This window comes from Oryctolagus cuniculus, chromosome 1 (genome assembly GCF_051225735.1).
Source record: "Oryctolagus cuniculus isolate XC-2025 breed Fujian yellow rabbit chromosome 1, ASM5122573v1, whole genome shotgun sequence".
In the NCBI taxonomy this organism is placed as follows: domain Eukaryota; kingdom Metazoa; phylum Chordata; class Mammalia; order Lagomorpha; family Leporidae; genus Oryctolagus; species Oryctolagus cuniculus.
The window spans coordinates 164,332,623-164,355,820 of record NC_142867.1 but is presented as its reverse complement, the minus strand read 5'-3'; the positions used below and the strand labels follow the sequence as shown (position 1 = coordinate 164,355,820).

At 49.9% G+C, this 23,198-nt stretch overlaps 1 protein-coding gene and 1 long non-coding RNA gene across 19 annotated transcripts in view; one reads left to right on the top strand and one right to left on the bottom strand.

Annotated features, from left to right (window-relative positions):
* The window catches only part of LOC127491140 (uncharacterized), a 104,156-nt gene extending 89,124 nt beyond the window's left edge, over nucleotides 1-15,032 (top strand). The window contains exons 3-5 of one of the 2 annotated variants that reach the window (XR_016223420.1): nucleotides 4,221-4,326; nucleotides 6,322-6,468; nucleotides 12,537-15,032. This is a non-coding gene — a long non-coding RNA (uncharacterized LOC127491140). Of the gene's footprint in view, nucleotides 1-4,220; nucleotides 4,327-6,321; nucleotides 6,469-12,264 lie in introns of both variants that reach the window. The other variant, XR_016223419.1, reaches the window with a different exon arrangement.
* Nucleotides 2,419-23,198, bottom strand: part of SMARCA2 (SWI/SNF related BAF chromatin remodeling complex subunit ATPase 2) — a 202,724-nt gene continuing 181,944 nt past the window's right edge. For 9 of the 17 annotated variants that reach the window (XM_070051411.2, XM_070051409.2, XM_070051401.2 and 6 more), the window contains 6 exons: nucleotides 19,577-19,630; nucleotides 10,483-10,588; nucleotides 10,079-10,180; nucleotides 7,305-7,437; nucleotides 4,361-4,503; nucleotides 2,419-3,285 (listed from right to left, as the gene is read on the bottom strand). In XM_070051411.2, coding sequence (XP_069907512.2) covers nucleotides 3,250-3,285; nucleotides 4,361-4,503; nucleotides 7,305-7,437; nucleotides 10,079-10,180; nucleotides 10,483-10,588; nucleotides 19,577-19,630 — 574 coding nt within the window. In that variant the 3' untranslated portion in view covers nucleotides 2,419-3,249. The remainder of the gene's footprint in view (nucleotides 3,286-4,360; nucleotides 4,504-7,304; nucleotides 7,438-10,078; nucleotides 10,181-10,482; nucleotides 10,589-19,576; nucleotides 19,631-23,198) is intronic. The other 8 variants (XM_089316470.1, XM_070051429.2, XM_089316486.1 and 5 more) reach the window with 1 other exon arrangement.

Below are 23,198 nucleotides of genomic sequence, written 5' to 3'. Positions count from 1 at the left end.
TTTCCACCGTCTTCACTGGCACAAATGTAGACGCTTGCCTGGGGAACTAGTGTTCCTTAGAGAGACTTCCTGAAAGACACAACTCTTCAGCAGAAAGTATCAACTGGGAGTTACACCCCCCCCCCCATTCTTTAATATGCCCTCCGATTGCTCACCTGGCTCTTTTCACCGATCCTAAACTGTAGCGTGACCTTTGCGGAATTCTGACATTGAAAGAGATGGTTTTCAATCAAATGTCAATGAAGTCTGACGTTGATCTTTTTCTGCAAAGAAACTATCAAAGCTCCATCCAGGTCGCATTCTCCCTTATCATAGTGATTCACACATTCGGCTTCATGTTATAAATAGGTTCTATGGTGACGTTTGAGGAACTGGCACTTGGAAGTATGTGTGTTTGCATGCGATTCTCTGGCCAGAAAGGCGCAGATGTAATCACATAGCCTATTAAAGCCGATTGCCTGGTGGGAGGTGTGTTCTAAATTAATTTTGTGTTATTTCATTGGTTATGGTGGACACATGTCCATTTGATAATCCTGAAGGAAGAATTTAATTGGAATTTTTACAAGTGCATTGAAAACCACATATATTTACCTGAGAAACCTGGAGTCCGTTCTCTTTGAGGTTTATACTCACACAATGAGTCTTGCCTCATAGCTGTTCTTGGGTTCACAGACAGAGAGGCCTCACTCTTGTACTTAGCAAAAACTGGTATTTTACAATGCAAACATTCTTAGTGCAGACAACCATATGCGTAAGTATTGCTGGAGCTGCAGGTCTGGGATAAGGCAGTCTGTATTTCCAAGGTTTCCATGTGTGCAGATGCTACTGCTAGTCCAGGGACCACAGTTTGAGAAACACTGATTCTGCAACCAGCCACGCTTAGAAGGGCCCTTGGGCGCCATCTCAGATAGATCTGGTTTTGGGAACCTCTCTGGTCTTTTCTGTCGATGACACTGAATTCACAAGGCATTTTTTCTTACATAATGGAAACCTTTGACGACGTTAATGCATATCACAACTACAAGGTTTAGAATTATAGGACATGCCCCTCCATCTTCCCAGTTGTAGAGGAAACTGACGCTCAAGTCTGTGGCAAACTCCCGTTCAAGGCCATGGGCACAATCTCTCATCTGAAAAATTACAGTTCAGTAAGCAGCCTCCGAAAAGGAGGTCGTGAGAGACCCTTCATCCCTACTGCAATTTCTGGTTCCAGGGAATATTGGTTATGTGGTATCTTCTATTGGAAATGAAGAGGTTTGTATGTAGAGCAATGCACTGAAAGGGTCAGATCTACAAATAGTTTCATTTAAGATCATGTCGCTAGTGCTGTGAACACACGCAGTGTGGCTCAGGCTGACGCAGCCATGGTCACGTGCCAAACCGGGGGCCCAGAAGAGACTTAGACTGGAGCTGTGGCACTGACTTGGTTGAGAGGCCAGGCAGCGTTTGGGCAGTCTGGAGTCTGTCCTTAGTGTCGGGACTGGTGTTGGTTCCAGAATTTCCCTGGGGGAAGTCATGCTTAGGACGTCTGGTTGGATGTGGACCTGGAGGACTCGGTGTGAAGCTAAAATTGTGCAGTGAGCAAACCCTGCCAGGTGCCTGTGGAGACCACGGGGCCTAAAGACCTTTCCCCAGCAATCTCTTGATGGTTTCAATGGGAGGCAGGCAGGCCAGCAGGACTCTGGGCTCTTCCTGTACTCACGACTGGCCCCTAGCGGATGGGTGAGCCACTGCAGTAGTGATCAACAAGGCAGGCTCTCGGGAGCATTTAGGCTCCCACAGCTGGCTATTAGGGAGCAGCTTGTGAGAGCAGAGCCAGGGCAGCAGGGCTCAGCCAACGCTGGACCTCAGAGGAACGTTCCGTTCTCAGCCATGGACCCAGACGACTTAGCCAGGCCTTTGTTACATGTTACATGCCTACTGTGCCAGCAAGTGCCTGGCACGTGACCTGAGGCATATCCGAAAGTTCTGTCCCAGGCCTTACCACTGGGGAGGTGGGAAAGGGCTCTGGAGCGAGCTTACCTCCCGAATCCACCTTTGGTGTGCTCAGCCCACACCGTCTCCACTGCTGTATTCCTGTTTGTAAAATGGGAACGCGAAGTGCCTTCAGAAGGCTCTGAAGCAATGCGACTGACAGACAGTACTACGCTGGCACCTGGGAAAGAACTAGGCCTATTTAATGCTTGAGGCAAGGCTGAGCAGTGCCTTTGTGTGGCCTGGCCCATGGCGCCTCCCTCGTGGCGCACACACACCTGGATTCTCATTCTCTCTCTCTCGTCCCTTCCAAGGAGCCTCCCTGGCCCCCTTCAGGAAACAGTCCCCTCAAGCATGAGGGGGTCACTCCCTTAGGACTCAGGAGTAACAGGCAACACTGGAGAGCTATGGTGTCTCGTTACTAGGAAAGCACCAACGCCACGGTTTTGAAATTACTGGAATTTTATTTGCCTCAGGCTTATGACTTGCAACCAAAGACATTGTGCAAAGAAAGCAAAGATTAAGTACACTTTAGGGAGAAGGAGACGATACACATCGGTAACATAGGAGATCAGGTTGACCAAAAAAGCCATCCAGTACACTATATAGATTGCAATATTCAATAGCGTTTTCAACAAAACTTTTTTTGAAATCAAGAGCAAAAAAAAAAATTTTAAGCAATGTTTACAGTAGACATAAATCTTATACAATTCAAAAAGCATCGTTTTCAGATCATAGAGCATAAAATGGAAAAATGTCTATGCAGGTGAAATGTGACTACTGTACATTTATCACCTATTAAAGTTGCTTATATGTACCACAGTGTAAAAAAAAATACCGAACAAATAAAAACCTGGAAAATTGCCTGATGAAAAATAAAATAACCAGTGGCTTTTAATGGCTTCTCCTGGTTATCAGTGCTACAAAAGACAAAAATCTTCTCATCTGAACGGGTGATAAAACCAGGCACAATCAAACTATTACCAAATTAGACCCACCCATAGAAATATACTATCCACCCACATATTTTCCATCAAAAGATTGGTTTGTTTTTAATCTTTGAATCTTTGAGGCCCATTTGGTCACAATATGTTACAAATGTTGTGTGTGTGTGTTTTTACACCATGATATCATATGTTTGTCTGGCACTATCCTAAAGCTAGTTTATAGATGAGGATGATGACAGGGCCCAGTGCCACTATGACAAGTAGGTTCACTGGGCAGAGAGGGGAAGGAAGGAAGTCAGTTTTACCAAGGAAAAAAGGTCCAGACTGTTCATTCATCATCAGTCCCGCTTGCTTCCGACTGTTCCTAGAAGGAAAAACAAGAGGAAATGAAATAAAATCCCAGGAACGAGAGGAGACACCTTAATAAGCCATGGGCAGGCAGAGAAAGAACAAACGGCCTTTGAGAAACAGCGGAGGCTCCACATCTTTCTGCAGGAAGACAGAAGCACACCCAAGAGGCACTGACAGCAGTAAGGCCAAGAAGAGGGCTTGTCATTAAAATCCGAATGCCACACGCACCCCCACTTTTGCTAGTGGGTGCTCCCCTTCAGTCTGGGTTTACAGGTTTGTGGCTAAGTACTCTGTGTTTTTAGCCCTATGCCTTGGAAGATACACGGGAAGGAAAAACATCATGTATTTCCTGTCTGCTCCACTTGTAAGTGGTATGAGGAAAACACAGGGCTTTCAATGCATTTGAAAACAATAGTGCCCAGTGGTTAAGGCTGGTGTAAGATGATGACTCTGAAACTTACCATCATACTAACATGGACATGAGTTCCCAGAAAGAAAAAAAAAAATTGGCAGGGAAAGTAGAAGGAAGGTAGGGCAGGTTCAAATGCCACTGTCCTGTGCTGTGCAGACTTGGTCTGATTTCAGCTCTGCTGGTCACTTGCTAGATGACCTGCAGCAAAATGGCTAAATCACTCTCATGTTTTGAGAGTGGCAGCACACGATGCTGGGATAAATATGTACCAATACAGGAAGGCACCTATTTCCAGGCCTCAATCAATGCTCCCTGAGGTTTTTCAAACATTAAAAAAACAAAAAACAACAAAAAAAAAACCCTTAGATGCTTAAAAAGTCATTTGGGTTTTCATATGGCACCTTACTTAGCAACTCAAGTCCAAAACTCTGACATCCCAACACCTTTTCTCATTCTTCCATCTACTATATACAAGGCAGCACGACAGGCGTGATAGATACAAAATCGAGTTCTCTTCTCCCCTTTATTTTCTGCAGACTACTGAAGCAATGCACAGAGCCCCCAGATCTGTGGTCTACGTCCTGCTGCTGTGTTCCCGACCTTCAGGGACGGCATCTCGCCCATCGACTTTGTCACCCACAGGTGAGAGGGAGCAAGATGCCAGCGCTGCACTCACGTTCTCATCCTGCTCCTCGTCGCTGTCAAAGTCGCTCACGACAGGCTTGGCTTTTCCTCGATTTGGCCTTTTCTTCCCTTTTCCTTTGTCTCGGCTTTTCTCATCTTTTTTATTGAGCTTGATTTTCACCTTAACCGATTTCGCTATGCAAGAACAAACGAAAGAGCCATCAGTGAGGAGACACGCAGCAATGCTTTTCACGAACCAGTGACGAGGCGAGCAGCCACCGATGACCGGCCACATGGTCAGGGTGCCTAGGAACTTCCCAGCTCCTGCCGTCCTGTCCAGTCGGTGGCCCCACACACGCACGCCTCTCTTTGGCAGATGAACGCTGTCACAGTACACAGGCCACGCGAGGGAAGGCGGCCTCCCAGGCAGGGTCCTTCTCTCCCGGCTCCTGCAGGCAGACGGCGGGAATGGGAAGCGCCTTTCCTATTTCAGGGAAGTGTTCAGGATGCATTTAATGGGGGGAAGGCTGCAGAGGATGCATGCAGATCACTCCATCAGATGGAAGCAGAAGGAAAATACCAATAGTTGAATAATACTTTTACCACAGGATGTAAGAGAGTAAACACTCCTCTCCCTCAGCCTATTATTTCTAGGGCGGTGGGGAATGTGTGACAAAGGTGCTTCGACCAGTTCGTGGAACAAGGCATTAAAGGATAAAAATCTGTGAAATGCATGCATTTTTCTGCACACTTTCTGAAGACCTCTCCTATACCTGAATTACCTATGTATTTATCCCAATAGGATCTTTGTAGCTGGTTATATTTCACATATGTGGGATGAGCGTACCCATCAGCTCATGCCTACCTTCCTCAATGTTTGTACCACCTGAAAAGACCCCCTTGTATGACATGCTATCATGTACTCAACCGGTCCCCTCGGGCTGGAGTGGCCAGCTGGTTTTTGCCTCTATGAACAAACTGCTGTAAAGCTCTCGTCAGTAGCTGGAGGTGGTGTGGTGAACGCAGCCCTTGGCCCATTTCCAACAGTGCTCTGCTACAGTAGCCTTCAGGAAGACTGTACCCAGTTGTGTTCTCACAGAGCTAGACTGGGGACAGAAATAACAACACGTGCAGGAGTTATCTCAAGGAATCAACAAAATGGCCTTGTTCTGGAATAAGATTTGATGATGAAGTCTATGCGGGTCTCCCATTCCAAAAGGCTTTGTTAGGAAATCATGTTTGTTGGCAGTGAAGGGCCAAGAAACAGAGGACTTCAACAAGTTTTTAGAAAATAGAATTGAAAGCATGACTTTATTCTAGTGCAAATTTTTTGAAAATGCAATGCAATAAATGCATGCTTTTAATGTGTACTTTTCAATGAACCCTGGTAAGTACCATTGTAGAAATTGGAATCCTACATCCAGAAGGAATCTTTCTAAGTATTTAATTTGTTTGAAATGGAGAGAGAAAGATCCTGTTACCAGGAGCTTCCTCCAGGTCTCCCACATGGGTGCTGGGACCCAAGGACTTGGGCCATCTTCCCCTGCTCGCAAAGATGCATTACCAGGGAGCTGTCAGGACTCAAAGCGGCACCCTTATGGGACGCCCGCATAGCAGGTGGTGGCTCAACCTGCTTCACCACAGCTCCAGCCCCCAGAAGGAATCTTCGAGATGAACATTTTCAGACTCCTTTTGTCAAGCGACTTACAGAACTTATGCCAACGTGCAGCCTTCCGAGGAAATGTAAGCAAACAAGAGCAGGGATGGTGTGAATGCTTTCCCCGCATCTGAACCAGGGCAAATTGTAGTCCCAAGCCAGTCCTCCTAGCTCAGGCATGGCTGCAGCTTAAACTGTGGGGCAGGAACAGAGAGCTCTGCTGTGGGTGCAGTAACTTAGAGATGAAAGGAGGCCTTCCTGCTAGTGGGGATACAGAAAGATGCAGGGCCTCGAAGAAAGAAACTGATGCCGGCAGCCGGTCCTACTTGACTTTGCTAAGATGTCTGTCTACGCAGGTGGCGTCCTTTCTGAGATGGAAGTACTGGAAATCCATGTGACCCATGGAAAGGCAGACGGCTGGTAATGAAGCTAAGGGAATGCAGCCCGAATCAGGAGGTGAGACGATCAGGCTTGTCTGGGAGTTGGTGGCTGCGGGCCAGCAGGTGAGTCCTAAAGACAGGTTTCACGAAGGATATCTCATATACATTCATATGATATCCATGTCCAATCCCAGAAGTTTCCAATCGGTTCATGGAAAAACTACACAGGGGTTTTAAAAGGGTTCTTTGCACCCTATTTTTCTTTGTATTCTATAGAAGTAGTCTCCTATGAGTTCATATACCCAATTAGGGGAAAGGGTCATAAGAGGCTGCAAAGTTAGGTTGCAAAACGGCATTCCAAACTGCGATAAACATTTTTGTGTGGAAAGGCAATGGAAGGCACCTTGTCAAAGTGTTAAATATATATATATGGTAATAGAGATACTTTTTTCATTTAAAAGCATTGTCTAAAGTCATGAGTACACAATTAGAAATCTGATATTTTTTTCAAAAGCATGTCTGTACTATTTTACAATCAGACTGCAATGAATGGAATGTCTTAGGAGGTTTGGGGCGAAAACATGATTAGACAGGAATTTCAGACTTCCAAAGCAGTCTTTCAAAATCTAAGGTTATCCACACGGCTTGAACGTGGGTGAGAAAATGGCAGAACTTCCCTAGGGTGTCAAGTTTACGGGGACACCAAATATTCTAAATATGCAAGTTTTAAAAACTCCAAAGTGATGCAAAACAGTTTCTTGGGGGCTAGAGGACATAACACCGTCTGCAGATAATGGTCAAAGCACGGTCCTCATCAGTGGTAGCCTGTATCTCTTGGGCGGGCAGCTTGGCAGTCCACACCACGCAACCCTCCTGGGTTGATGCACTGCCAGTACACTCGCCATGAGCCTCAGACTGGGGCACAGCGGCAGGTGGAGGAGCCCCAGGGCCAGGCTCACCTTCAGACTCGGACTCCTCCTCCTCTTCCTCTTCCTCCTCTTCATTGCTCTCATCCTCGCTCTCCTCCTCTTTGGCAATTTTCTGCCGAGCACTCTTGAACACTGACTGTAAGACGATGGAGTCTTCGTAGATCTAAAAGGTCAAAGGGGCATCTGTTAAAAGCTGAGGGCCCAAGACTCACCTGGCACTGTGTGCTTCCAGGACCCAATGCACAGTTTGATGGTATGTGATTTTTAGCTTTTATACCTCCATGAAAATCCAAGAGCAAGGCACCAAATTCATGATGGCACCAAGTCCAGTGGCTGCTGGGGCATACAGGCTAGATAAAATGTTATCTTTATCCACAAAAATAGTATTTAACAAAAGTCACAAATCTGGAGGGTTTTAGCCCAGCTGTTGAAACCCCTTTGTCTTGCATCATAGTACCCAGGTTCATTCCCTACCCCTCACTCCAGCTTCCCACCAGTGCAGACCTTGGGAGGTGGCGGGGGAAGGCTCAAGTAATTGGGTTTCCTGCCACTCAGGTAATGGACCTGGACTGCATTTCTGGCCTGGCCAGGGAATTTGCTGTGCTTCTCAAAAACAAAAAAACCACCGTTGTTCCATTGTGGGGAGCAACTGAGACTAGACTAAGTTACTGGAATTAAGACTTATTCTATGCATCTGCTCTCCCACAATACGGCGCTGGGGAGGAGTAAACTTCTACACAGCTGCCTCTCACCAATTTGACTGATAAGCTGCAGGAGCTGATCCTGCTCCTGATTGGAAGAGAGCAGTGTGCTCAGCGTCTGGGTAGCAGAGTTGGGATTGGTGGAGAGGACTATAAAGGAGGAGAGAGACAACGTGCACCAGGAACATCTGAAGGAACATCTGAGCAGCCCCCGAGAGAGCCGGCTGGTGGTGTGTGCCGCTCCTCCGCGGAAGCGGGGAAAGTGGCAGGGGGTGCCGCCCCTCCACGGAGGTGGAGGGGTCGGCAGCCAACCCGGGAAGGGCCAAGCAGACAAAAGAACAGAGCAGGGTCCTGTGTCGTTCCTCGGCAAATGGGGGAGCGACATTCCATCAAATATTGTAGTCGTACTATGTAAAGCAACCTTCTTTAAGACATAAATACTTTAGCAAAATGAGAGCTGCTCTCTGTTACTGAGTTGATGGGTACTAGGCAGTACTCATTTGTCAATCCTTGGGGTATGTACATACCTGAGCATAGCCTATGTAGGTGAAGAGACAGGAAGTTCAAAAATGGGTTTGTTTCCTCAAAACTAAGAGCAACACAGCAATCCTTCCGATAGATCAAAAAGATGGAACTTGAGGGATGACAAGCCCCCCACTAAAAGACAAAGTTCTGTAGAACGTGAGGTCCCATTCATAGAAACATGGTAGCCAGGGGCTGGGTGGGGAGAGTTTTCCCAGGCAGACTTTGAGTTTTGCAAGGTGGACAAGTTCTAGCCATCTGTGCATAAGATGGCTCAGGCAACAAAGTTTATGCTGCATCTTTTTTCCGCAATGTTAAAAAGTGCTTTTTGAAGTCCTTTATCCAAGGAATATACTCCTTTTGGGTAATGATCACACACTCAAAAAAGCAATGGGGATCCTTCTATCTGCTGCCTATATGATTGATTTGGGACTAAGCATGAGGAAGACAAAGGACCAGGGATACTGGACTCAGGTTGAATCCCATCAGGGCCGAGACATGAGAGAGGAAAGGAGAAAACAGGGAGGTGTCAGGGACTGCGTCAGAGACGTTACCATCTGGTACAGATGTGAAAGGCACACAGACTCACCCTGTTTCTAAGTTCCGTGCTTCTGGGGAAACAGGTGTTGATGGGCCCAGTCGAAGGAGACCTTAGGAAGCACTCCAGAGTGCTCGGGGGCCTGGACATGCCCACGGTATACAGCATGGGCTGGAATAAGCCACACCGGTATCCAGAGGGAAACCAGCCAAGAAACTATCAGTCCACTTCAGGTGTGGGACAGAGACTGAGTGAATTTCATAATTCCTAGTGCAACACTGACAAAAAGAATCCAAATCTATCCAGGCACTAAAGTCCGTTGTCACTCACAAGCCTTTCTGGGTTGCGTCTCCTCCTCGCTCCCTACTTCTTGAACTCTATGGTTTTGGGCTCAGGCAGCTCTACTGTTAACCTGTAAGCGCACAGTCTGGTCAAGGCATGTCCTGAGCATTCCTAGGCTCACTAATGCGACGCCTGGAACTGATAGGGAGGAAAGAGGCTTAACGGATTTAATGGCCATCTGACAGCGTGTTGACTGGCAGACATGGTGACCTGCTGTCTTGCTCCTTCATCTCCATGAATATGAGAGCGTTAGGCCAAAAAGAGGAACAGGTAACTGAGGTATCCTTGAAGTCAAAGTGTCTGCCCCTTGGTTAATTTGTACTCGGAGATTTGCTGACGATGGAGGGAGGAAGTAAAGCATCACAATTCAGCTGAGGAAAAGGCCTTTTTACAGAGCAATTAGAGGCAGCTATGAACTTTTCTGTTTTTATTCAATCAGTAGTTTACAGTCAGGAGAATACAATCCAATACCCAGCTTCAGAAAAAGCAGAAGCAGTACTACCAGCCTCTCAGTCTCACGCTACATGACTGACTTGAATTCCTCCCTTGGTCAGGGGCCACGCCTTGAAGGGAAGTGTGAGTAGGAGCTGGCACGGCCGTGGCACAAAGATAATTCAGACATACTCAGGTCTCACAGACACTAGCATGTTACTTGTAGACGCCACGAACGAACCCCAGGCCCAGCGCGAGCTGTTGCTGACCTGAGAGCCCTCCAGGTTGAACGTCTGAGCGTTGTGGCAGAGGAGCATGACATCCTTCTCCAGGTCGCCCAGGCTCCGGTACTTGTGGTTGCGGATTCTCTCCTGAAGGAAACGGTGGATCCAACAGTCAGCGGTGGCTGCACAAAGCCTGATTTTCCCTTGGGCTCCAGAGCTCTTAGGGCCCTGCCAGGAGGGTGAGAACACTCAACCCCGGGGGCACCTGCCCAGAGACCCCACGATGGGAACTGAGTAGTCTCAGTGAAATCGGAGGGTCCTTGCAGGGAAAGGCACTAGGCCGGCGCCTCCTGGTGGCAAGGCGTGCCCTGAGTGGGCGCCCGAGGTACAGTTCTCACCCTGGCTCCTCGATTTACTTACACAGTAACGTGGGTCAGCACAATGCCTACCTTTATTTTTTTGAAATCCACTGGCTTCCTAATCAGTTCATAGTATTCTGGTAATTCTTTCCTGGAAGGTAACTGAATGAAGACTTCGCTGAGCTGCCGCCCTGAACTGTAGGATGGGTGAAACAGACAGAGACAAGGCAGGTCAGGTGCCACTGAGGACAGAGTCGCTGCACACCACAAAACGTCAACAACGCGCACTGCGTCCTAGGTCAAGGCAAGGAGCACCTCGCGGCCTCCCTGGAGCTTCACGCCCCTTGGACCAGCCTCAAAACCACGACACAAATGCAGTCCCACTTTCATCCCACACATACTCCATGTGGGAAGTGCACCATGGGGTGTTCTTCCAGAGCAAATCCAACTCCTCAACTGGACAGAAATATTTAGAATAATCTATTGGAGCCAAACTTCCATTTTTTTTTTTTTTGGTAAAGAAAAACATCTCCATATTCACTTTATGTTTAGAACCCAGCGTGAGATACTGTGTAAGAACCCCCTGTGGAAACGTGGAGGAAAAGGCTGCGTGTGCACCTGGGGACTGACTCCCTTCCCCCGTGTGCCACCCGTGTCGTTATCATTGTTTGCCCGGGGAGCTCCTCCTCGCTGCCTAACTGGGCAAGACGAAGCTCAGCAAGTGTGGCTGCCTCCTGCTCCTAAGACGCGTGCTGAGCCCTCCCCGGGGTCGTGGGAGGATGGGGTGGGGGGAACCAACCAGCACTGCACACTTTATCATTTGGAAAAACACGCAGCCAAGCCGTGCAAGGTTTTCACATCACTGTCAGTCACTGGACGTGCGACTGGCTGCAGGGAAAAAAAACGATAGGCATCATTCAGGTCCAAGAGCCTAATGTCTGACTTGGCCCACCCAGATCAAGAACAGCTTGCGAGGTGCGCTTTCGTCGCCATTCACAAAAATCTTTCTCCCCTCTCCGCTTCCTTTTGTGAAGCCAGAAAACATCACAAAAGGATCATAAATCTCTGCCCTGTAAATTTCAGATGGTGATTCCAGGAGAGTGTGTGTGCGAACGCGAGAAAGCAGCGGCAGAGCGCGAGTGACAATATGCTGTTTTAATCCACAGTCCCAGTTGTGTAATTAAAAAATAATCATAATGACAGTTATCATAAAAAAGGCATGCGCAGTAACTCAAACGGTTGCCTAGCAACCAGTGGGGAAAATGCTGAAGTGCAAAGGGGCCTGCATAAATTAACCGAAAATCCTCTGTCAAAGGGAGGGGTGCATTTTTCTGCGGTACTGGGTCACTGTTTTGTTTTATTTTTTAATGCATATAGGGGCCTCATGAATACTAAAATCGGGACTGAACACAAAAGGTTTACAAGGACGACGGCAGTGGCTGCAGTTTACTAGGGAATTGGATTTTTAGATGACTGTGGCAAGAACCAAGGTGTTCCCTCCCCACCACCTCCACCCCCTCCCTGAGTGGAGAAATGCATTTGTACTTCCCTCAGTTGCACTATGGAGGAGCCTGTGACAGAGACTATTGTATTTATGGTCTCCTTCACCCCAGGGTCCTGATTGCCACTCTGCTTTTTCTACAATTCTGAGACTGATGTGTAATCCACCATTTTACCTGTTTGGAAGGCAGGAAAGACGACATTATGGATAACAATGGTTCTCTTTTTATATGTAGCACTTTATGACCTAGTATCAACCCAGGAGTCGTCCCTCTCTGTCATCACGTAGGTAACCCCTGACCACCCCCCATGACATTTTCACCCTGTCATTTGCTACACTGCCAACAGATGGTGTCATTTTTCTATTGACAGATCACAAAGCACCTTCTTGCTTTGTGCACCTGTCACAGCCATACTCCTTGTTTCAACTGTTGCTACTGCTGCAGTAAGAAAGAAGTGGTCTTCGCCATCCAGCTCTTTCTCAGAGGGGCAAAAGACCTACACCTAAACCAGCCCCGTCTCTGTCCTCAGTCAGGCCTTAGACATCCTAGACCCTGTAGTTGTTTGTGCTCATAAACGAGTGCGCTACGTGTTCTGACCCCAGGGCCAATGCTGTGAAATGAACACAAGGGTTCCGTTTCCAGGGTAAAGCCTCACTGCGTGCCATAGTCCTCCCCACCCCTTCCACCAAGAGAGGATGTGGACAACAGGAGGACCTGAAGGCCATCTACGAAGGCCTTATTGGGACTACCCTGCCTCCATCGTCACTCGCCCACCACAGTCTGTGTTTCCAAGTCTGCAAGGTTATGTACTCGCTCTCTGCTAGCCCACTCTGTGCGACTGACTAGCCTCTCTCCGAAGTGTACCCAAGTACCGTGGCCAATCCCAACACAGGTCTCCAGGATTCTTGATGCTCGCTCGCTCTTCAAATACTTTAGGATCCATCCGGAATCAAGAATCCATTCTCCATGAAAGCAGGGAAATCTCTTAAATATCACTTACACTTACTGCGAGTGTGTCACTGCTTAGAACTTCCTTGTCTGTCTTCCCCACACATAAGCAGCCTGCAGTCACATGCCTTCCCCTCTGAGCACTGGCCAGCTGAGGATGGAGGTGTTGGCATTACCCTACAGCAAGCAAGCACTGTGGACAGTTTGCTATGGTACTGCAGTAGGAACTTGGATTTTATTACAGGCATGAAACAGAACAGAAGTGAAGAAGCCTGCTAGAGTTTGGAATGTCTAGTATTTCTTTCTCAAACCTGAGCTGAGAAGCAGCTTTTTAAATATACCTTTTTGGATTCTTTTTTCAAGTGCAGAACAATGGAGTAATTGTACAAATGTTTGTAAAAGGTGATCTGCTTCTGTTGAAAGGCTTATCCTACTCCATGGTACTTTCCATGATGTCACTGTACACACTCCCAGTGCTCAGTATAAAGCACTACTTCAAAGTGCACCATTTCCCATGCCCAAAATGTTACCCCACCCTCCAAGGTTGCAGGCCACCTGTGCAATGATCTCAAACTAAGAAGCATGCCTCTGATAAGACACAGGGCCGGGAAGGTGTGGAACCGACCGCAGAAAGTTAAAGGCACACACTGGACTTGGAGTCCCCAGGTGCAGGTGGGCAAGCACCTTACCTCTCTGTGGCATGGCCATGATGGCACAGCCTGTGTGGTAGCAAAGTCCTGGGTATCAAGATTTCAAATGCTGCTTGTAAACCTTGCATGCCTGACTCACATACATACACACACGAAGGGGATTCCATCCATTGGGAACCAACTTTTTTCCTATCACCTCCACATACCATCTTCCTTTGGCTCTATAATGGTGACTGCATGCAGTATACATTTTAAATAACATTATGTTTTATTACATTGTAGGTATAGTTGGGGGCATGACGCAGGCCATAATATCAGCTAAGCAACACCCCTTTAAAACTGGGCATAAGGGGCAGGTGCTGTGGCACAGTGGGTTAAGCTGCTGCATTCTACATCGCACTGGCTGGTACTGAGTCCCAGCTCTGCTAGAGGATGGCCCAAGTGTTAGGGTTCCGGCCACTCCTATGAATTTTAGGCTCTTGGTTTTCTGGCCCAGGCCCTCAACTCTTGTGGGCATCTGAGGAGTGAACCAGAGGGAAATTATCTTTCTGTAGCTTTCTGCTTTTCACATAACTCTAAATCAAGAAGATTGATACTGTGTAAGGTTTTTTTCTTTTTCTTTTCACTTTCATTCCTAATATATATTTCTAAAAAAAATGATAAGCAAAGGTGCTTTGTTCATTAACGAAGGTAAACTGTAACTATTTTGCCTCTGTGAGAAAACGATGCGTTACTTGAGGTTGGAAGGATTTGACAGTGAAGTTCTTAAGACCCTCATGGAACCAGAGGTAATCATTTGGAAGGAAACAGCACAAACAGGGTCCCACGGCAGCAGGGGAAAGCAAACTCTGCCTTTTCAAGGTCAGGTTCCTGTGCAGTTCAACATACTACAGAGAAATGGGCGCACCCATAGTGGCAGGCCCCTTTACCCACAGGCCCCCAGAACCTTGAGGCAATCCTGGGAGAGTTATCACCGGCACCTGCACTCCACGCTCACATCCAGCTCGGATATGTGATCTCCTAGCCCCCGGAAGCAGGAGAGCAGCACTGGCCCAGCACAGAGGGACGGCCAGCTGTCATGAAGGGCTGCAGCCACGGCCCTGAGTTTCCACAGTAAGAAAACACGGAAAGCACCCAGGGCTTCCCCAGAGTCCTAAACACAACCGCGCTCCGTGACATGCTTCCATCTGGTGCTCCAGCCTCAAACGTGACCCTTGAACGGTGTGCACCACAAGCTGACTGAAAAGGCTTCACAACTCGGGATAGGACAGGTGATGCAAAGCCAGGGTCTGAAACTACATGCGGATAAAGAAAGACAAAAACGGAACTTAGGACATTAAATGTGAAAACCAACAGGATAAGGAAGTTTAAGTACAGTACAGCCTCAGCCAGGTTTTCAGAGAGGGATAGAAAATGCAGAGGACCTACACCCAAGCATTACTAGACATCAATAACAATGTTCTCTTGTTCAACAGAATGAAGATTTATAATCGAATGTAATTTAAAATCACTCATAAATAAAAACAGCTTGCAACACACACTTACTGGGCTACTTTCACTGAAAATATGCTATCTGTCAAAAATCTAATTTTTCCCGGAGAAATGTCTACAGATCCTATATCCACCTGTTTATATCACCCTAAACACTGTTTCCCTAATTGGCACCTTTTAATTCTCCCATATAGTTAATTACCCCAAAATTGTGTGTGACATTGCAGCCACGGAATCTACCGTGGAACGGTCCCATGCACTTCCTCAGAACGGCTTCAATGCGTTTATTGCTACAAACCCCAGGGTCTTCGCAGCAGGCCCTGAGAGTGTGGCTTCCAGGCGAGCTGTCTGAGCACAGGCTTTGGACAGTTACCCCCATATCGCCTGACTTTCACAAGTATGGACCCAGAAACATCTTGTGTGCTTTCTCACTGTACCTTTCTGAACTCGCTGTCCATCTGTCTGTGTGCTGCTTCCCAGGCCAGCCAATCCATCAGCTTTCGCCAAAAGAATGCCCTCCTTTCAAAATTAAGGGCCTGAGCTTCCCTTCCACAGAACATTCTGTCCTTAGAGCCTGCTCTGCGCCTCCCTTGCATCACGGTGAATACGCTTAAGCTTGGTCATAATTCAGCCGAGCCCGCTTAAGTTTCCATCTGTGCCCAAGTCTTGAACACTGCTGGCTTACCTGGGTGGCGTGGAGCAGCCCAGAGGTGGTGCTGCTTTGGCAAACTTAACGAACATGCACGAGATGTGATCATACGGGAAAGGACGTTTCCCATTCATATATCCAGCTAACTGCCATCTCCAGAGCAATCCATGTTTGATCTAGGGCAGTTCTGAAAACGGTTTATCAGCAGGGTAGGAAAGTCCATTTTGTGGGGCTGCGCACTGTAGCGTAACAGGTAAAACTGCCACCTGCAATACCAGCATCCCATATAGGCACAAGTGCAGGTTCCGGCTGCTCCACTTCCAACCCAGCTCCCTGCTAGGGGTCAGGGAAAAGCAGAGGAACGGGGCTCAAGTGCTTGGGCCCTTGCCACCCTCCTGGGAGACCTGTATGAAGCTCCTGGCCTGGCCCAGCCCTCACACTGCAGCCATTTGGAGAGTGAACTGGTGGATGGAAGATCTCTAACTTTCAAATAGAAATAAATCTCTAGTTACAAAAAAAAAAAAAAAAAAAAAACCACCCAGCTGGGACTCCTTTCTTCCCTTGGGGCAGGGGTGGGGGGGTGGGTCACTGCAGTATCACAGGGAGAGACCCCGGGGATGGTGGCTCCACGCCAGGCTGATGCTGGAAGCTAGGGCAAGCCTTCTGCGTCTCAGAGAGCAGACGGGCGAAGTTCATGTGTGGGCTGTGCACCTGCTGCATGTGGGTACAACTGGCTCGGCCCCATCAGTAAGTGTCACGTCGCCAGGAATCCAGGCAGCCTGTTCCAGTAAACACTGAAAGTATCAATATTTGTAACGAGGACAAAATAAAGCACTGGCGTCCACATTTCCCTGAGCCTACTCTCTGGGGACCACACGCACTTCAGCCTTTCCCAAAGTGTGCTCCACAGAATACCCACCTCATGGGTTACTAGGTGTTCTCTGAAAAGGGGCATGGTTGGTCAGGACAGTGTTGGAAACAGCATGTTCAACAGCTTTCCTTACAGTAGGACGTCCCAGCATCTCTAACCAAACTGGGGTCTCCGAGAACGGGCTGCAGCAGAACACCACGCTCCGCAAGGCATTGTTCTAGGAGGTGCCCAGGGCCAGGACCTCTCAAGGCGGCCATTCCACCAGCTCAGTGTCAACCCTATGCAGGCTCCACAGGCTCTGACAAGAGCAGGAACCAAGGCGGATACTGCACCTGTCACCAGCATCTCCTCGCAATGGATCCACTCAGTCACACTCCTTTCACAGGACCGCTCTCTAAACCCAAGTTGAGCCACACAACACACGCAAAGGTGCTTGGGTTTGAGAGCCGCTGTGACTGCCTCCCTCCCCTGCTGAAAGAAATGCGTAGTATCTGGTGCCAAGGATGCTAACGTTACACTTTGTCTGAAAGAGCACGCTGGCTGGCCCTGAGGGGTGCACAAGACTAATGAGTTCACTACAACATCAAGGGCGGGGAATGGCCGTGGAGGAGAGAATTTACGTGTCTGTGCTGCAACGTGTGCGGCTGGGTCACCATACGCGAGCATGCGGGGGCTGAGCCCCAACACCTACCAGTTTGTCCTCTGCATCTCTGTAGATGGCACCACCATGCACTTCACTCAGGGCAGACATCCAACAGTTACCCAGCCAAGTCCTCCACCTCCTCCCCTCTCCCATCCAGGCTGCCCCATATCTTGCCAATCACACATCGGGATATTGATCCCTGCTCTTCCTACCCACTGTCACACACCTATTTTAATGATGTGCCCTCCCGCCCCCTAACAGCTGCTCCCTGAGTGAGGCCGCCTTCGATCCATCAAGCCACGGTCTCTGGACAAGATTCGGACCAGGTGCCTGGGGCTTGCTTTTTTTCCTCTGCAGAGCCCCCATGGGCTGCGGGGCACTGCCTGCCCTCCCCCAACCCCTGCAAGATGGACATCACAGGCTGGCCCTAGCACCTGCTTGTGCAGAACTTGTCTGTCTCCTCATTACACGGACACTAACAGTCACTGCAAGTGATGAGAGTCGGCCTTCAAGACCCCAGTCCAAAGAGGCTAACCCCAAACTTCAAGTCGGGGTCGAGGGCCTCCGGGGTCTGTGCTGCGGCTTCTCCAGCCTCCCATGCCCCTGGGGGCCTGACCCCTTAGCCACACTCAAAGGGAGCTCTCCTTCCTGAACTCCCAATGCTGCCCAGCCATGCCACAGGGCATGGACGCCTTGCTCATGGCACCCTCCTCTCCTCGGATCCTGGTCTGGAAGTTCCTCCTGACCCCACCCCAAACGGGCACCCAATTCGTGCCAGGTACTTGCATGATTTGCATGGATGATGCTTGCCAACGTGAAGGCACCCCATTGCGTACACGTTCTCCATGTGCAATACTATGCACAGATGGACACACAGAAAATGCTCAGTGCTTGTGGACATGTACAGATGGGGTTCAAAACGAAAATGAATCTGAAAGGAAGACTCCATCATCATACAGCCTGCCAGCCCCATGGCACCGGCTGAGGCTTATGGGGAAAGCAAGCATACGGGACAGTAAGGGGGCGGCCCAGACTCCAAAGAGCCCCGAGGGAGCAAAACACTGAGCTCCTCGCTACGCCTCTGGCAATGACAGCTGAAACGTGTCCTTAGTGAAAATGGATTTAGCTGGGTCCTCGCCACAGACAGTCCTATCATCTCCCCTCAGAAAGCACAGGCGTGACACTGGGGGCTTGCAATATCCTTTAAAGTTATTAATCCCTCTTTCCATGGTCACGTGGCCAGCTGGAGGCAGGGCGGGGCGGAGCTCAGCCCACATCACACCACCGAGACCGCCAGGCCTCCTCTCTAGGTATCCGGGGTGCAAAGGCCCAGAGATGTAAAGTCAGGGTTCGTGCTTTTCATCTCCCAGTTCAAATCCGGACTCGAGTCCTTCCTCACAGCGGCAACGACGGAATGCGAGTCTGGACGCTTCTCAGCAGACACTCCGGCCTGTGTGTCTGGTTTCAGGGATTACTCACTGTTTACCACGCAGCAGTAAGGACTATCAAAAATCAATAGTCTTGCCCAACAGTTTCCGCTCCACACAGACCTGGGCAGGTACAAAACACCCCCTGCATTTAACCCCTTTCATAAAGCAGAATACTGCTGGTGGTGACCGGTAGTCAGTCTCCAATACAGGACGCAGCCTCAGCTCTGTGTCACTCTGGCCCTAGGCTAGCTCTTCAACTGCTGGGAACACAACTGGGTCCGCTGACCAAATCGAAATACAGATGACCAAGTGGTGTATATATTCTTAAAAGGGAAAAGCAGTCTGGCAGGAGGAAAGAAATAATATTTTCAGGATGTCAGTAATACCCCCTGACCCTGTTATAACCATCAGCTACATCCATGTCTCCCATGCAATGGCTAGAAGCAGTCTGTTCTCCACCCCATGGAAGCCACAGCACACAAAAGTTCAACAGACTGGCTTAGGACACGTAGGACCATACACAACCGGGAGGCCCCACAGTCACACCCTGAAACCTAACCCCGTGCACAAACAGGAGGCGACTCGGCAACTGACCCCTGCATGCCGCGGTCGGCTGGAGGACGCGGACCCAGCATGACCGTGCACGCGACTTTAGGTCCTGCTGGAGAGCAAGTCACCACAGGCACTGGGCACCAAGCTTCTAAGCCAATGCAGCAGAGTACGCAGAGGGGCCACACACCAGAACCCACACTGGAAGGGAGGGGCGGCCCCATCTCCGGGGCTGCAGGATTCCAGGTGGCTCCCGACACCTTCGCCAGCTTCAAATATAGCACAGACGGCTTCAAAAGCCATGACAGGTGTCCAAGAATATCTGAGCCTGTGGGGTCCACTCCAGCTAGGGGTTATCGGGCCTCCAAAGGGCGAGTCTATGAATCGGGCTGTTTCGCGGACCGAGGGATACCTGCGTTTAGAGACATGGGAACACAAGACAGATCCTGACCTGTTTCCTTCTATTTCCAACTCAGAATTACTGGGCACCTTCTCCGCGTTACACCTGCGGTAGAGTAGAAAGAACACTAGCGTCAGAAGACCTGGGTCCTCATCCCAGCCTGGTTCCTTCTCCTCAGGCTGAATAACCTAGGGGAGTTCATTTCCTTCTCTCCAAGCCTCGGTCTCCTCACCCATCTGCCACACCGCAAAGATGAGGCAGGGTTTGCAGCCTCGTTCTGAAAAACAGTGCTCCAAAAATGGAGCTGCTCCTAAAATGCTGCTTTTAGCGAACATGTCAGTGCCTCTGCACCAAGGTCCCATTCCCTCCACGCATGTCCCATCCATTCTTCCAGAGGTGGTGGCGAACAGGCAGCCACCAGCCACTAGGGCCGACCGAGCACACGACTCCCGAGTGAGGCCTTCGTTTGCAGAAGGGGATAGAACTTACCTTGGAGAGCTGGGGTGGAGGGGGTGGGGTAGGGGGCCGTCGGCGCACGGAGGGTGTCGCAAACCTCTCAAGACAGCAGAGAAGTCTGCCCTGCTTCCCAGAACTCTATTCTGTGTGCATACATCAGTGCTTTCAATGACCTTCAGCTGGAAATGAAAATGCACCACCACCTGAGCTCTCTGTGCCTCCAGGGAAGCCTCTCCAGTGGAGGACTTTGGAGACTGCGACGTGTGTGTCCCTGTATGTGTGTGTGTGTGCACCTGTGCACATGCACATGCGGGTGCTCCCAGGGGAGCAGCTGCCAGGCTGACCCTGCATCCCCTCCACTTCTTTCTCCGGGGGAAGACAGCACTCTGCAGCATACAGTCCATTCCCAGCCACTTACAAGCAAACCCCCCTGCTCAGAGCAGACTCCCCATGCTGTCTTAGGGCAGGAGGCACTAACCGTGCAGTGGATGGGCGAAAGGGCAATGCTGCATCTGAAATACAATGGCAGTTCAAAAAGTTCATGGAAAATTGGGTATTACCATCCACCACGCGTGGCTTTCTCCTGCTAACGCAGGCTCCGGGGGAGAGCAGTGATGACTCCAGTGACTGGGCCCCTGGCACCCATGTGGAAGACCTGGATTGAGATCTGGCTCCCAGCTTTGGCCTGGCTCAACCCCAGCTATTATGGGTCACTAGGGAATGAATCAGCAGATGGAAGAACTCTTGGTCTAGGCTTTACAGATACATAAATAAAGTTTCATAAATCCGTGCACCGATGGCTGCTGTCCCGCAGCAGGTTAAGCTGATGCATGCAATGTCGGCATCCCAGACAACTGCCAGACTGAGCCCTACCTGCTCCGTCTCCCATCCAGCTCCCGGCTAACGTGCTGGGAGAGCAGCGGAACATGGCTTGAGTGCTCGGGCCCCTGCCTACCTACATGGGGGACCCAGAAGGAGTTCTAGACTCCTGGCTTCAGCTGGGCCCAGCCCTAGCGGTTGCAGCCATGTGGGGAATGGACCAGGGGATGGAAGATGTCTCTCTCCCTCTCTGTAACTCTACCTTTCAAATAAATAAGTAAATTAAAAAAAAAAATAAAAAGCTGTAAATGGATTTCACAAACATTTTTTTTTCAGCAAAATAAACTGACCTTTTCATTCCATTGTCCATGAACTTTCTCAAGTCCACTCTCCTATGGAATCAGGAGGAATGCGTGTCTCGTGTAGAAGAGCAGGGAAATACGGGGGGGGGGGGGGGGGGGCTGCTGGGTTCTTTCTGTGGGAGACTCTTTCCTAGGCTGCAAAGTCTGAGTAGAAGCTAGGAGGCGACGGGAAGCTACGGGAAGTTCATGCATCACAGGAGATCAAGATCAAGATCAGATCCTCGCCTCAGAAAGAATGCAGGAAAGCAACCAGACTGCAGGCTTCACACACACACACACACACACACACACAACCGGCAGCTGTCCTGAGCCAGGCCAGCAGTGCAAGGGCTTAATGAAGACAGCGTGTGAGGAGGCAGGGCTAAGGACTGGGTTGAAGGCACTTTGCATCTGAGTGTGTGTCAGCAGCGAGGCCCAGGACCGGGGACACTGTCCCTGATTCACATCTGGGACCTCGGGTGACCAGTGTTGAGTCATACAACAGGGCCGCCAAGATGAATCGGGTCACCTCAGAACGTGTGATGACGGAGCGGGAGAGACGTGGAGCCGAGCGGTAAATAACAGAGACAGACAGGCAGGGCTCCATAGCCCCATACGGACGGAGAGGCCAGGTTCCAAACAGAGGCGATCTCAGCAGAAAGATGTCACGTGGTTCTGCTAAGGAACGCGTGCAGGCCAGTAATCTGATTGTCTTGGGAGAAGCAAACAAACCGACATACACCCAAACAGCAGAAAAGAATGAGCAAATGACGTTGGGTGTGCTCCGACAGACGCGCCGCGGCCGCAGAGGTGGGTGTGGGAAGAGAGTGCACCAGGAGGGACGCAGGCTTGCGAGGATCACCCTCAGGACAGAGAGTCCCCTCCCACAGCACGGCTCAGGTGGGGCACGGAGGAGAGAAAGCCTCAGAACAAGGCAGCCTTTCCCAGGAAGAGACCAGCCTTTCTGGAGAATGGGCTGAGAGCATGCGGGCCTCCAAGAACAGGAGCCCAGCCTTACTCAAAGCACAAGAAATGCTGTGCATCTCTTTCCAGCCCGTCCAGGGATGAAGTACCCTCAGGTGGAATGGCATCCTTAGAAAGGTGCGATCAGGAGACAAAATCTGGGCTCTATTTTCCTAGGTAAATCATGACACAGGTTTTTCTTTCCCTCCAAGTAGCCATTAACACCAGATAGCATCACTGAAGCCTCCACCTGGGGGTCCCACGATGCCACTTCCCGGACTTCCTCAATAAGCAAGCTGCCCATCCAGTTAACCCGTGAGGCCGCCAGCTTGGCGGCCAGCTCCTGCAGTTTTCCAGCAAAATGGTGCTGGAAACGTTTCCAGGATGAACGGCTCAGTGCCCACAAGGCGATGAGAACTGAAGGCTGCGGTTCCTCCAGGTTGCTGGACACACCATCGGGATGCATTACAAACCGAGGCCAGAGCATGTGCCCGGCTTGGGGAACAGAGCAGGGCCTGAAGCGTGTCTGGAGGCAGGCGGCACACAGCAGCCATGGCTGCCATCCCTGCCACCCTCCCGTGCGCCAGAGCCACGTCCCCTGCATCACACTGCCCAGGCGGGGCCTCTGCCCCGCGTCCCCCTTGCCTTACACCCAGCACCAGAGTCGGGCCTGGTGTCCAAGCCCTCTGCAGACTGCAGGCGGCCAGGCTAAGTCCTCATGGAAGGCTCGGGCCAGCCCTGTGTTTTCAAACAGTCCACAGGGAAAGCGGAGGGGGTGACACACAACTCACATTCTGTCTTCAGATCGTTCGGCGGCAAGAACACGGCCAAGACCGGAAAAGCAAGGTACGATAAACGCCGAACAAAAGCTCCTGATAGCAGACAGCCTATCAAGCCACTTCAAATGAGTTCAAGTGTCCAGTTGCAAACTAATTACATCCTCAAAGGCCGTGTAGATTGCTTCTGCTAATAACGCTTAGGAAATCACAGAGAACAGACGTGGGAATCAGAAGACGAGATAACCAAATGTCCCCATTTCAAAATGAGAAAGGCAACCTGACTGCTATGCTTGACGTTGACCCCGAGTAAAAACG